The sequence below is a fragment of the Miscanthus floridulus genome, chromosome 2, assembly GCF_019320115.1.
Source record: "Miscanthus floridulus cultivar M001 chromosome 2, ASM1932011v1, whole genome shotgun sequence".
NCBI classification, from domain to species: Eukaryota; Viridiplantae; Streptophyta; class Magnoliopsida; order Poales; family Poaceae; genus Miscanthus; species Miscanthus floridulus.
The window spans coordinates 55,794,913-55,809,369 of NC_089581.1; the positions used below are offsets into that span (position 1 = coordinate 55,794,913).

Sequence of the window (14,457 nt, forward strand, 5' to 3'; positions counted from 1 at the left end):
ACCCTGTTTGCCAACTATCCCAATCGTCACCTTGCCTCTCCTTGCTTGAATCCCTAACGTTCATTGTAAATAAAAAAAAGACCCCTAACGCCCATATAGCGGCTGTGGTGTGGTCTCATGCTCTCACCATGGCCGCCTCCTATCCTCCCCAAAAGTGAGGCAAGGGACTTTTCTACATGCATAGTTTTCCCCCATGTATTTAGATATACGCTATGTTTAGAGATATAATAAAATCATCATATCTAGAATTCTAGAAAAGCTAAAATGTCTTATAATTTAGAAGAATAGAGAGAGTACATTTAACTTTTATTTGCCTCCTTAGATCTTTTCCTTTGTTACATACGTTCAACTTTTTAAGTCCTTGGAAGCGTTACTCGTTATTGCATTTTAGAAAATTTCAAACTTATACTTCCTCCATCCAAGAATGATGAAAGTATTTAAGTAAGGAAAAATCAAATCTTATAAACTTTGATAAAAAAAATAGGGCTTCTTGGAACACAAGAATTATTTCATTTTCACAGGAAAAAATAGAAACAGAAAAAAATCTCACGCGCTAAAGAGTCTTTGTCAAATTATATGCATATTTTTAGCATTTAACTACTACATTATAAGAGAAATTAATCGTCAAAATCTATTTAATATGACTTTTCAACTGGTGGTCAAATACACTTACCATTTCTAGACGGAATATTTATACATGGAAAAAATTTTGCTCCAGGTCAACGTGATTTGGCTTATAAGGGCAAACCAAAATCACACTTTATATGCTGACATGCGTGATTGCAACTAAAATAGCTCATGCGGGCAGATCAGGATTCAACAATATATCACATTAACACCAGCCACATGTTTCAAAGTTCTCACTGCATCGTCAGAAGTATTTTACCCAACACAATCAACATCTCGAACTAAAATTTCGGAATTTGGGAACATTTCATCCCAACAGGACAGTTGTAGCATAATACAGGCTCCTATGCAACCGGGGAATAAAACTGAGCCATCTAGTTCTCACAAGTTACATGCAAAGAACGATAAAATTACAATTTTCTCAATGAGTCGACATGCAATTTTGAGAGGAACCATCAATTCGTGCAAAAAAATAATATCAACTCCTGTTAAACGTTCGCTGTGAGCCTGATGGAGGTTGTGTCGGTGGAGGTGGGGGAAGTGACATCTGCATTTGCATTGGCATAGGCATCTGTGCTAGAATACCCCTTCCATCACCTCTATCGGGCATGCCTGTATTCATGGAGCCATCAGGCATGCCCCCAAAACCAGCTTGCATGAAGGCAAGGCCACCACCACCCTGAGGATCACCCACACCATCAGCCATTCCCTGACCAAGGGCCATCGACTGAAATGGCATCAGCCCCATAGCCCACGGGCGCTGAAGCCCCTCAGGGAAGCTCATAGGACCAGCTGGAGGCTGGACACTTGGCATGGAACCTTGGTCTGATCCAGTATCTGGTAGCTGCATCTGGAAAGGGGCAGAAAAGTACTGGGGGTTTCCATCTTGCTGGAGAGGGTAATTGAAAGGTGCATTGGGGATCAAAGGCTGATTCATATTCATAGGCATCATAAAGTTTCCCTGGTGAGGAGGAATCGGCGGAAACATATAAGGTGCATTAGCCATCAATTGCTGCTTGTCCTGAGTACTGTGGTCAGATTCTTGGCGAAGTGGAGTCGCCGCACCTGGGCTCTCCTGCCGTGATTGAGAAGCCCAGTTGTAGGGCCGGTCGAATCCTTGAGGTGGATTGTTCTCAGCCTGAGTATCCCCTGGTGGGTACGAGTGGCGACCATGGAATGAAGGTGGTTTTGAAAGGGTTGGGGGCCTCAGTGGTGTTTGCTCCCTGGACTGGTGGTATCGGGAGCGTTCTTCACGATCTTGTGAAACACCTGACCTTGGAGGAGCACGTGCAGTAGACATTTCAGGAATTTGAGATTGTCTTTGAGTATCCCCCGCAGAAGCACGGGAGATGTTAGCAGCATCTGACTCATTGCGTTCTTCTTCCTTCTCTTGATTAGTTTGGAGGAGGTTGGCATGGACATCGGGCACATGAAACTCAAAATCTGCTTTCTTAAGGAACGACTTGAGACACATCGGTGCAGCACAGATGAAAATCCCTTCCATCATTTTGACACTCTGTATCTTCTGAATGCGCTCATCACAACTGCAGAGGTAAACAGAAGTTTAAATTGATAGACTTAGACCAAGCAGAAGTGCGGAACTCTAAAAGAGAAACGAAGCAGCTGTCTACATTAAATAAGGATTGAAATTACAACATTTCCAGAGACACTCCCCTTAGATTGCCTGCCGAACAGTTAATTATGTATCCAAGGGTACATTGGTATCATGAGAGTTTCAGTACAGAATATGTCAATTTTTAACCAATATTCAGATTATGAATCCGAATGAACAGAATATCTCATGTGTACACAACAACAAACTTAGGATAGAAAATGATTTAAACAGTACCACACTATTGCAAACATCTGCCCATTGATTGAAATGAAATATCATAAGAGATGCAAGAACAATCAGTCAAGGCTCAGATTTCGTATAACAGACCAATTTACTAGAGCAAGCACCATCATGTCTTGCACTCTCGTTGATAAACCAATGAAATAATGTATGCTACCTACCATGAAATGAGCTGACAAGATAATAGTAGGTTAGAGAAACCTGGGAGTTAGAATGCTTACAGATAGCAGCTGGAATCACTTCTTGCACAGGTTAAACAGAAAGCATGTTCACAAGGGATCTGAAACCAAGAAAAAAGCTCATCAAATTACTATAGGGTCCAACTGTTTATATTATCAGAAAAGGAAACTATAGAGTGAATGGCCACATGTAGCACTTATTCAGGGAACAGGTAAAACCACATGAACATAAAATACAGAATATACTGAAACAACACATTAAAAAAATATGATTCCAGACTATTACATACTATGTATGTAGCACGAATATGCGAGAACACCCTCATATCCTGTATTGGATACGTATCTGTTATGGACATGTGCAGGATGCAGCCACAATAAGTACCCGTGGACTATCGGGAAAAATAAATAAATATATGAATATCAGATACTTGGGCTTATACATATCAGCCCATCTATTCCTCTGTTGGATATGGCCCAGCCCAGTTAACAGATCGGTATTTGAAGGCAATTGCTACTCGCTCAGGTCATTCCCTGCCCTAGACGCCACAGCAACACGTGGGCGCACAGCTGCACCACCTCCCTGTCACTCAACTCCAGCAGTGGTGACTCCCGGTGGCCAGCAACAGTGAGGTGAGTTCCTTTCCTCTGCGCTAACTATGCCCTACAGCAACAGCCACGGTGAGCCAGTGACGCACGCTACCCACAAGCCTGCCCGTGGGCAACCACGCAACATGCGCCCCCATGGTGGGCTGGTGGCACATCAGATCAGCAGCGACTTGGCAGTCAGTTTCTTACTCTCCTCCCATGACCTTCCCTGAATCCAGTAGTTGCTAGTGAGTTAATAGAATCAATTAGTGCTACTGATAGCTGATCTAGTGTTCTTCTAGCTTGATTTTTCCCAGACTCTGATTAGATGGCAGCAATAATTGGGGGATGAAGCACATGAGGATGAAGCAGCAGCCTGAGCTGCAAGCTGCACTTCCTAGTTGTCTAGGTATCAACTATCATGTAAGGAACTTGATCGATTTCCTCCGAGCCTCAAAGGTGTACTTGTATCCTCCATAAAGTTTTCACATGAAGCACTTGGGACTTTTTATCTTACAATATAAGACTTATACATTCTTATCTGGCTTTTGCAAGTCATTAGGAGAATTGGATCATGGAGTTTTTGTGATGCTCGATTTGTTATTAGCTTTTAAAATTTTAATGTGACCTATAATTTATTTAAAAGTTTATATACATGAAAACCTATCCTCATATCGACTTTTTTGGGGAACATGGCATATCCATGTATCCTGTATTTGTGCTACAAAGTTTATGCATGAAGGCCGTTTAACTTGCTTGAAGTACTTCAACCAAACAAAAAAAGGGCAACATATGACTAGTTCAAACTTAAAAGCCACAGTAGAACTGAAGCCAGAAGCTTATTTCATGATGCAATCGAGGTGAAACTGTGAGTAGTCTATTTATCAATTCCTTAGGTTAGTACCACCAACAAGCAAATCCTGTGTGATCCATTAAAACAAACAGATGTACTAGCATTGTAAGAGAACAGCAATACTGCCTTCATTCAATCGCTAGCCAGTAGATCTTAGCTTCCCTTGACTGCTTGCCATGAACAAAACGAGATAACATTGGCTCTCCTTACAATGGAATCGCTAGAACACTGAGGCAATAGCCAATCCCACAGAGCTACTACAAATTATATGTATTGGTATTTTTGTCCAACTCTCAGAAATCCAACACTCTAAACAGGGAGCATAAAACAAAGATGATGCACATCCGCTGCTCCATTTTCACTTATGACATCAACAGGGGAAGAATAGAGTTGGTGGCAGTAAATGGCTAAACAACACACGCGGTTGACTAAACCTCTAATTTCCTTAGCAGCAACACGAGCTGAACAAGTTCGCAGTTTGATAACCGCATAAAAAAATATATATAGGGTTTAGCAAGTCCGTACGAGGCGGCCGTAGATGGCGATGGGGAACTCGCAGCGGGAGCAGATGTGGACGCGCTCCCCGAGCGGGCGACGGGAGCGACGGCCGATGGAGCGCGGGGCGGCGGCAGCGGAGGTCGTGACGGCACCGAGGCTCTTCGCGACGGGGAGGTCCGCGATCACCAGGTGGTCGGGGCATGCCACGGTGACCGATTCCGGGATGCCGCCACCCAGCGCCGCAGCCGCCCCCACCGCGGCGTAGGCACCGGCGGCGGCTGCCGAGCCGGTGGCGGCAGCGCCGGAGTCCGACGAGCCAATCTTGCTCAGGCGGATCTGCAGCATCGTTAGGGTTTCTAGTTTTTTCTCTCTCCTTTCCCGGGCTGGGTTTGGTTTATTTGCTCCTTTCTCGGACTGGGTTTCGGCCTGCTTCAGCCAGTGCTCGGGGAATACGTGGGCCTGTTTGGTTGCCCTGCGGCGTGCCTGCTTGGCTTCCGGGATGCAGGCAGTTTAAGGGCTTGTTCGTTTGCAACGGATTAATTCCATGGAGATTCATTCCGGAACCAATCTACATAGCTGTGTGCAGGGTGATTGCTAAGTTGCAGAAAGCGTCCATGGGGATTTATTCCGTTTCACGTAGTCTCCGCATGTTCTTCTGCACATAGCATCCGAACGGATTTGTTCCGGGACACTAGAGGTCAGGATCGATTCCAGGCGAGATGACTGAGTTTTTTTTGCTGCATGTAGCCTCCGCAAGATCCTTAAATAGCCTATTGGTGCACACATTTTAGAAAGGAAGGTGGATTGAATCCAGGCCCACAACCGAACGAGCCCTAAGGGTGTTTGGTTCCTAGAGTCCTTAATGCACCTAGCCGTCGGCACGCAGGCAAGGGTCCGGAGCCAGGCTCCTAAAAACGGATTTGGATTCCGTTTTTTTTCCGCAGCCTGGCTCGCGCGGTCAGCGATGGCGTGCGCACGGGAGCGCGGGCGATTCACACAGGAAGGCTAGGGATACCGTGTAACACCCCCTTGGTGTTACCTGTTAATTATCTATTAAAATATGTCATGAACATCGTACTTGTGTGTTAATATATATGGTGAAGTGTGTAGATCAGTTTCTGTAACTCCAAATGATCAATAAAAATGCTAAACGAAAGTTGGTTCGATGGTTCATACATATCAAGTAGGGTTTAAAACCAATTTTTATTAAGCAAAAATACTATAGAGCATGTGTGTGATACTTAAATAAAGTTGAAAATGTAAACTTTGTAGATGACAATGAATACTTGCTGTTGAAAAAGAATAATACTAAGTAATATTTTTAGTAGCTTAGAAATGCAATATGAAATTAAGATTAGCTCAAATGCTTAGAAAATTTCTAAGTCTGTGGATAGCTAGATGCGACTATGCTTAGCAATTTATTTGGAGAGATTAGATTAAGGAGTGGTGTAGTGTTATGATTCGATTTAGTAGTTCCATATGCCATCTTGAGTGTAGTGAAGCCGGTTTAGATTTAGTAGCAATGGTTTGATCATGATCATCGCTTTAAAATTCATGCACATCACAGCTTTGTGTTGTCTCGCGCCGTGCGCGTGGTCACCACGCGTGGCCGACCCGTGTCGCCGCACAGTTGTGCCATGCGCGCGCGCGTGGCCACGCACCGACTGGCCATGGCCACCGTGGCCTTGCCGCAGTTTGGCCACTCTAGCCGCACCGCTAGGCTACCGGTCCGCTCTACGCTCGGCCGCCCCTGCCACCGTGGCTGCCACTGGTGTTGCTGCTGCCTCCGCGCCCATATCGTGACGACGCCACTGTCGCCACCGTCGCATCACCACGCTGCGTGCCAGCAGCTGCGCTGCGCCGCTGGCCCTCCTTGACGCTGCGCGCATGTGGCCATGTCGTCGCCGCCTTGCCATTGATGGCACTGCGACGCGCGGGCCACGCCGATCTCGAGCGTGCGTGTTTGTCGACTAGTGCCTAGCCGCGGGCTACGCTGGTCGTGCCAACCGCGTCCCGCCAAGGCATGCCCTTGCCGAGTCGTTGGCTGCCCCTCCCCCACCGCTCCCTCGCTCTCTCTCTTTGTTCTCGTCTCCCTGCCGTCGATGAATCGCACCGGAGCCGCAGCTGCAAGGGGTCACCTCTCATTAATCCCTCATGTCCGCGCCTCCGCCCTTATGTCCCCTCTCTAGCTGCCCCCACCCCAGTTTGATTGCGGCTCAGCCGAGCCTCAATTTTGGAGCTTCGCCCCACCAACGCATCGTTAAGACCCATCACCGCCCACGCCATGGCTAGCCTCCACCACTTAACCCCGCGCAAATTCCTCTACACCACTAGATCGCCTTGGCTCCCTCTCCACTGTGCGCACGCCAGTGGGAGCGCTACCACCTCCCCGCCGCCGCTAACGCGGCCATGTCCGCCACAGCTCGTCGTCGTGCTCGTCACGCGCACGCGGCCAGCCCTGCACAGGTAGTCGTCGGCCGAATCACCACTTCGGCCGGGTTCACGGTGTGCCCCTGGTGCTTATCCCCTATCTCTATGGTCCTGTTAGCGTTGTATCTCGCTGGGATGACCACGACGCCGTCGTGGGTGACCACGCACGGTGGCAGCTCACTCCAGTGTGCCCTGTTGCTCTATATCGCCGCTTAGGATAGGCGTTAGGGTCGTAGATGGGGTTCGGCTCGTTAGTTGGGTCGGTGCGATCCTCGAGTGGCTGACGTACCACCTGTTGCCACCGTCTGCCGTGCCGGTGAGCACAGGGCGTCTCGGGGACCTCTCTGGTGCCAAAGTGAAAAGACACGAGGGCTCTGTTGCAAAGTCGCTGTCTATAGAAATAGTACGTGTAGTGTTCGCGCTATTGTCTGATAACGCGAGGACATTTTTACAAGAGTGCCAGCGCGCATGGGGGCTCCCCGCCGTGGGCCCCCTCCAATGCGTGGGCCCCACCCCGCGTGGGCCTCGTTGGGTCGAAATCGGTTTATTTTTTGTGGAAAATAGAAATAGCTTTTCATTTTAATTCTGAGCTAAACTTTGGTAATTAATATAAAATAATGTAGATATCCAAAAAAAAATGTGAAATTGATTTTGTTAGGTTTACAAAAACATTGTCTATCTGTTAGTATAGTTAGTTCATACATATCTGTGTGGTTGCTAAGGAGCATTAAAATAGTTAAGATGCTTAGTATTATTTCGATTAATAATTGTAGAAATTTTTGTGGTAGATTGGTGATAGCAAAAACCCTAAAGTTTTTATAGTAGCTTCATTGTATTATTATGTGCTCACTGTAATTTTTGTAGCCCTAGAATAGACTCCTTAATATGATAGCTAAATACCCATTAAGGCTAAAGGAATAATGGCATGATATTGGTTTATAAAAGTTAAGCACTTCTAGGGTGAGTGTAAGGAAAATAGACCCTAGGCCTATTTACTTTGGATTTTGGTGTTTGATAACCAACACAACCAAATTGGACTAATGATATTGGACTAATGTATTGCACGTGACTTGGACGAAGGCGACATGATGATCCCACGATCAACACCATAAGCAAGACCCTAGAAGCATAAGAAAAGACCCAAGATATCAAGAAAAGTCCAAGTATGAAGATAGAAACCAAGCCAAACACAAGATCATAAAGATACGAGCTTCACAAAGGTGACCAAACATGGCCCTTATAGCGACCGGACGCATTTGATCAAGATGCTCAGCAACGACCGGACGCTGAGGACTTAAGTGACCGAACGCGACGATGGCACTGTTCATTATCTCGGCAACACATTTAGCACTAATCGGACGCTGGCAGATGATCGACCAGACACAGGAACTGCAGCGTCTGATTGAGTCCAGAGAGGTTCCAGAGCGGCACCAGCATGACCGGACGTGTCCGATCAACAGTGACCGGACTTGGCCTAGAGTCCGATCAACGCGCTTGCTCCAACGGTCGAGATGACCAGACATGTTCGGTTAGGACGACAGCAGCGTCCGGTCAGTAGCAGAAAGCTGGGTTTCATCCCCGACGGCTACTTTCTCCATGAGGCTTATAAATAGACCCCACAACCGGCCATTTGAGAAGTGTGGCACTGAGGAAACATACCAAGGGTGTTAATACACCATTTTAGTGATCTCCACTTATATAGTGCTTATTGATTCATTAGGTGATTAGCATAGGTGCTTTGTGAAATGCTTAGATTGATTAGACCACTGCTTATGCGCTTGCTCTAGGTTTAGGCCTAGTGTTTAGTGAGGTTTGCATACCTCTTACCACTTGGTGCTTGCGCGCACTATTGTTGTACATTGGAGAGGCTTGTAGTCTTACGAGATCACACCAACTGCGTTTGTGGTGTGGCCACCACTGTGTACCAAAGGGAACAAGGCCTGCGGTGGTTCGGCCAAAAGCTTGACAGTGAAGACAGTGGGGAGTGGTCCAGGAGAGGCTTGCTGGAAGGCACACTGGAGACCCACTTGTGTGTGGGGAAGGACCAAGGCTATCCACGGAGTTACCCGACCAGGAGCTTGGCCCTTGTAAGGGATTCCTTGCGAGGAGCTCCAACGAGGACTAGGGAGAAGCTTGAGCGCTTCTCGATACCTCGGTAAAAATACTAGAGTCATCGATGGGAGTTTGTATCTCTACCCCATCTTTACCTTCTATATTCATATTGCTACCTTGGTTGATTGCTTTACTTTCCTAGCTTAGTTGATAGGATTAGAGCCTAGGTTGCATAACTCTTTGGCAGTAGATATAGCAACACACCTAGCAAAATCGTAGTTGCACATCTAGATAGATTACTTTCTTGCATAGGTTTTGACTAGGTGGAATTAGAGGCAATAGTTTAGAGTTAAAATTTTAAGTTACCTAATTCACCCCCCTCTTAGGCGTCACGATCCCTTACAAGTGGTATCGAAGCCGGTTGGCTCAATTTGGACCTTTGACTTCACCGTCGTTGAGCCGATGCTATTTAGTGTGGTTGGCATAGATACCTCTAGGCCTCCATACTTTGACGGTACTAACTTCCCCTACTATAAAGCTAAAATGGCTTATCACCTTGAGGTGATAGATTTGGGTGTTTGGAGAGTCACTCATGACGGGATGAAACCCATTAAGAATCCCAATAAATCCACAAAGAGTGAAGAAAAAGAATTTTATTTCAATGCTAGAGCTAAAAATTGCTTGTTTGAATCTTTTAGCATGGATGTGTTTAACCAAGTGTTCACTTTAAATACGGCACATAAAATTTGGTTAAAACTCCAAGAGCTCCATGACGGCACAACTAATGTCCGTGAGCAAAAATATTATCTAGCTAAATAAAATTATGATTCCTTTAAAATGAATTATGATGAGCTTGTTTGTGATATGTATTCTTGTTTAAATCTAATTATCAATGAGCTCCATTCAATAGGATTAACAAAGCTAGATGATGTGGACATCGGGAGGAAGATCATCTCTATGCTACCACAAAAGAAATATGCAAGCATCATTACCATCCTTCACAACATAGAGGACTTGAGCACCATGACCCCGGCCATAGTCATTGGCAAGATAGTGGCATTTGAAATGTTATGCAAGATGGGTCAAGAAGAAGCCTCTTCATCAAGCAAAGGCAAAGCTCTCACATGTAGTGAGAAAAAGAAGATAAAGGGCAAGCAAGTTGAGACAAGCTCAAGCTCAAGCTCCTCAAGTGAAGATGAAGAAGAAGATGAGGATGATGATGACAAAGAATCAAGTGATGATGATCAATCTTCCTCCTCCACCTCTAACCTTGATGAAGAATCTATCAAGCTTATCAACAAGGTGCAGAAGATGATCCAAAAACTCAATATCAAGGGTGTGCCCATCCAAATTTAAGATTTCATATTCACCAATCAAAGAAATAAGCAAAGAAAGAAATGATGCTATGGATGCGGCGAGTTGGGGCACTTTGTGGAAGTTTGTCCAAACAAGACCACACCCATGACAAAGAAGGCATGCAAGGACAAAGCCCTCACATCAATAAGGTCATGGGATAATTCTTCAAGTGAAGAAGAATACCACCATAAGAGGCGCGGGCACAAGCAATCATCATCAAGCACCTCATATGTGTGCCTTATGGCACGAGGTAACAAAAGCCTATCCCTAGTGATAGTGACAGTGATAGTGATGATGAGCTACCTTCTTATGATGAAATTGTGCAACAAAATCTTAACTTTGCTAAAGTTTGCACTAGTAAAAAAGCTTGAAAAATTAAAAAAACTAGATAGCTCACAACAAGCTTATGCTACTTTGCTTGAACAATATAAAACTTTTGCCAATCTTAATATGGAGCTATCTACTAGTGCAAACACAAATAATTGCACAATCAATGATGAGCAAGTTGTAAAGAAAAATGAAAATTAAAAGAAAAGTTAGCTAGCTCACAATATGATTATAAAAGCTTGCTCGCTAAAATGGAAACCATGTGCAAACATTGTGATGAGCTAACTAATAAAGTTGCTAAACTTGAAGCCATCGGTACAAACCCCACCGAGGCACCTAAAAAGAAAGGTTCAATTTTTTACATGCCTAAAAAGGATGTCTCTACTTCTTGTAATGATTTATGTTTAGAATTATCCTTGTTCAACCAAGTTTGTGTTGAGAAAGTTGTTTTAGAAACATGCATACAAGAGGTCGCAATGGAAAATGAGTAACTCAAGCAAAAAGTGGATTGACTCACTATAGATGTGCAATGGGCCGGCCCAGCCCGGCATGGCACGGTAACGGGCCAGCATGACCCGATGGGGGTCAGGCCGACAAGGCATGACGTGCCCTGCGGCTATGCCACCATGGGCTTCGTGCCTGGCCGATGGCCCAGGCACGGCCTACTAGGCCATTTTTCGTGCCAAGCCGGCCCGAGAAGCACGGCTAATCTAGCGTGTTGGACCGGCCCAAGGCTCACTACACCAATAGAGAGAGAGAGAGGGGAGGCTAGGGTGCCATGCTGTCGTCGTTGCTTCGGAAGGCCATGGATGATGCGACCTCTCCATCCATGGAGGATGAGCGATGAGGAGGTTGGATCCATGGAGAACAAGGCTAGATCCGCATAGAGGAGGCATGTGGAGGAGTAGTAGCGTGAGGCGTTGGTGGAGGCGGGTTGGAGTGGAGGTGGGATTCGGTGAGCCACGGGGAAGTAGGAGCTCAAGGCATCGGTGGCTGGTGGGGTGGAGCTCGAGCATGCTGCGCTCGCACCCAAGGTGTGACCTCATGGAGGGATGGGAGGAGAGGAGCCTAAGGCAGGTCGTGGATGGCTATCATGGCGTTATGTAGCTTGTGCGTAAGGAGGAGGTGGGTGGCTATAGGGTGGAGAAGCAGGTGAACGATGGGGAAGGAGAAGGCCGCATCCAAGCCGTGCGTGTGCAAAGTCGCATTGCGTCCGTGCGTGTGCAGGTGCGGAGAATAGGAGGTGGTGGCGGGGAGGGGGAGGGGAAGGGAGTTAGGGTTCAGGGGTGGGAGCATGGGGCTACGTCTGCGCTAGGCCATATGAGGAGAGGAGAGGCGGGGATGCTAGGCCGGCCACGCTAGGCCACGGGGGGGGGGGAGGAGGAGTGAGGAGGGGGAGGCTGGGCCACTGCCAGGCTAACTGACATAGGCCAGGCCATGCCATGCCAACCCATGGGCTTGAGCAGCAGCCTAGGCATAGCCTGCTCCCTCAGGCCAGGCCAGCCCAGGCCCACACATCACTGGGCTAGGCCATGCTCGTGTCGAGCTAAAAAACAGGCTTCGTACCGTGCTGTCGTGCCTTGGGCTGCATGGACATTTATACACCTCACCAAGGACTTGACTCAAGTAAAAGGCAAGATAGAGCAAGCCCAACTTCATCAAGATAACACCATCAAGGGAGTGAAGAAGCTTGATGAAGGACAAACCATGGTTTGCTACGTATGCCACAAGGAAGGCCACAAGTCCTATGAGTGCAAGGTGAAGAATGGGAGAGGATCTAAGAAGAAAGAGAAAAACAAAAAAGGAAACAAGCAAGCTCACCAACACCTACACCAACAAGGTGGACAAAAAGGCCTCCACACCTTATCTCTTGAAGAAGAAGAAAAGTGATAAAGTGATGGCCATCAAGGTGAACAATCAAGCCAACAATGGGGCCAAACGTATTTGGGTACCAAAGGAGACCATTTCCAACATGAAGAGCACCAAGAAGGTTTGGATTCCGAAAGGGAAGTGAGAAGTCTGATGGACTTTGGGGAATTTGGAGAGTTGGCAAAGTATGGGTGCATCATTATGGACAAGGTAATTGCCAAGTGGGTTAGTGAACACTATGGACCCAAATTTCTCTCCCCATGTTAGGTAACTAGATATCATTTCTTGCAATCTCAATTAGCATCTAGTTCCTTTTCATGCCTAGGTTTGCATTTGCATGCTTAAATATTTGTCTTGCATACACTAAGTATATCTTATGGTAGGCTTGCTCGGTTTCACTCTTAACCCTTGGAGCAAACCTACATGGTTTAAATTGTTTAGGAGGATGACACATAGCTTGTTTTACAATGGTTCATCTAATATGTGCCAAAGTCCAAATTATAGATAATTTCTCCCGAATATTACTTTCGAAAATGATTCTCACATTCATGTGATGTCATCTTTCAAGTGGTACTTTTGATTCTAAAATCAATGTGCATGTCTCCTACAAGTGTTCCATACTTATGTGCACAAATTTAGGGGGAGGTTACTCTACAAGTTGGATGCTTTGAGACTAACACTTTTTCTAGCTTATCATGTGTGTAGTAGTCTCATTGCAAGGAAAATAGAGTCCCCAGAGTTAAGCATCATACTTTAAATATCCACCAATTGCAAGTGGTATAAATTAAATTGGTTTCCACATGTGGTATTTCTAAACCAATATCATTATGTTGATTTCACTTTGGTATTTATATGCTTTCTCCATGCATTATATAGATTAAACTCCCTTGAGCATTAATTTGCCAATTATGCATAAACTATATTCTCCATCATATGTATGCATATGTTTAGGGGGAGCTTAGTCTATGTAACGTGAGAGTCAAATTATGTGACCTATTCCACTCCACATACAAAGGATCACAAAGTTTGACCCTCCCTTGTGCTACTAATATCTTCCTTTTAGGTGTTTGATTCCAAAGGGGGAGAAATTATTGGACCAAAAGCAAGCCTGATCATAATTGTCGGTGTTTCAAGCAAACATCGGCTAGTAAATTTATAATTAATGCGCGTTAGGCCTGGATGGTGCGCTAAAGGACACAAGGTTTATACCAATTCAGGCTGAATGTCCCTACGTCCAGTCTATTGCTGCTTGTGTTATTAGCACCAAAAAAAGGTTCATAGCAGGGGGTACAAACGATCGAGGGACAGGTCCCAAGTCTCCGATGGAATGGTCAAAAGGGTTGCCCAGAGCTTGGGTCATTGCTCAACTATGTGTGAAGTGTTGTGTGTGTTTAACTTATGCGTCAAGAGTCGATCCCCTTAATGGGGGGCCCTGCCCTCCCTTTTATAGACCAAGGGGGAGCAGGGGTTATAAATGGGAGAAAGGAGAAAAACCAAGGGCCAAGAAGCCCCTCCGAAGGTGTTGAGCCCTCCTTTTTCGCTGATCCAGCCTTGCTGACATGGCCAGGCGGTGTCAGGGAGTGGCACATTCATCGGGTGCCCATGTCCTTGTGACGCCATGCCCTTACCGGATTAGCAAGTGGCCGCATCCCATCTCGCCCCTCCGGGCGGCATGTCAGACAAGGGTGTTGGCCTATGGCCCTGTGGGGAGCAGACGGCGCGGTGACAGTACGTCTATCACTATAGATGGCGTGAGTCTCTTCCTAGACCGTAGTGGTTGTTGTATGCCTATGTTAGTATCTGCACCCGAGGGCTGATGGCGG

General features: G+C 46.1%; 1 protein-coding gene and 1 pseudogene across 1 annotated transcript; one reads left to right on the top strand and one right to left on the bottom strand.

Annotated features, from left to right (window-relative positions):
• The window catches only part of LOC136536571 (katanin p80 WD40 repeat-containing subunit B1 homolog KTN80.4-like), a 283,345-nt pseudogene that overhangs the window by 189,719 nt on the left and 79,169 nt on the right, over window positions 1–14,457 (top strand).
• On the bottom strand, window positions 824–5,002 carry LOC136524359 (E3 ubiquitin-protein ligase HAKAI homolog). Its single transcript, XM_066517766.1, has 3 exons — window positions 4,628–5,002; window positions 2,704–2,762; window positions 824–2,171 (listed from the first exon to the last, which is right to left on the bottom strand). The coding sequence occupies exons 1-3, from the start codon at window positions 4,943–4,945 to the stop codon at window positions 1,106–1,108; spliced, it is 1,443 nt and encodes a 480-aa protein (XP_066373863.1). The 5' UTR covers window positions 4,946–5,002; the 3' UTR covers window positions 824–1,105.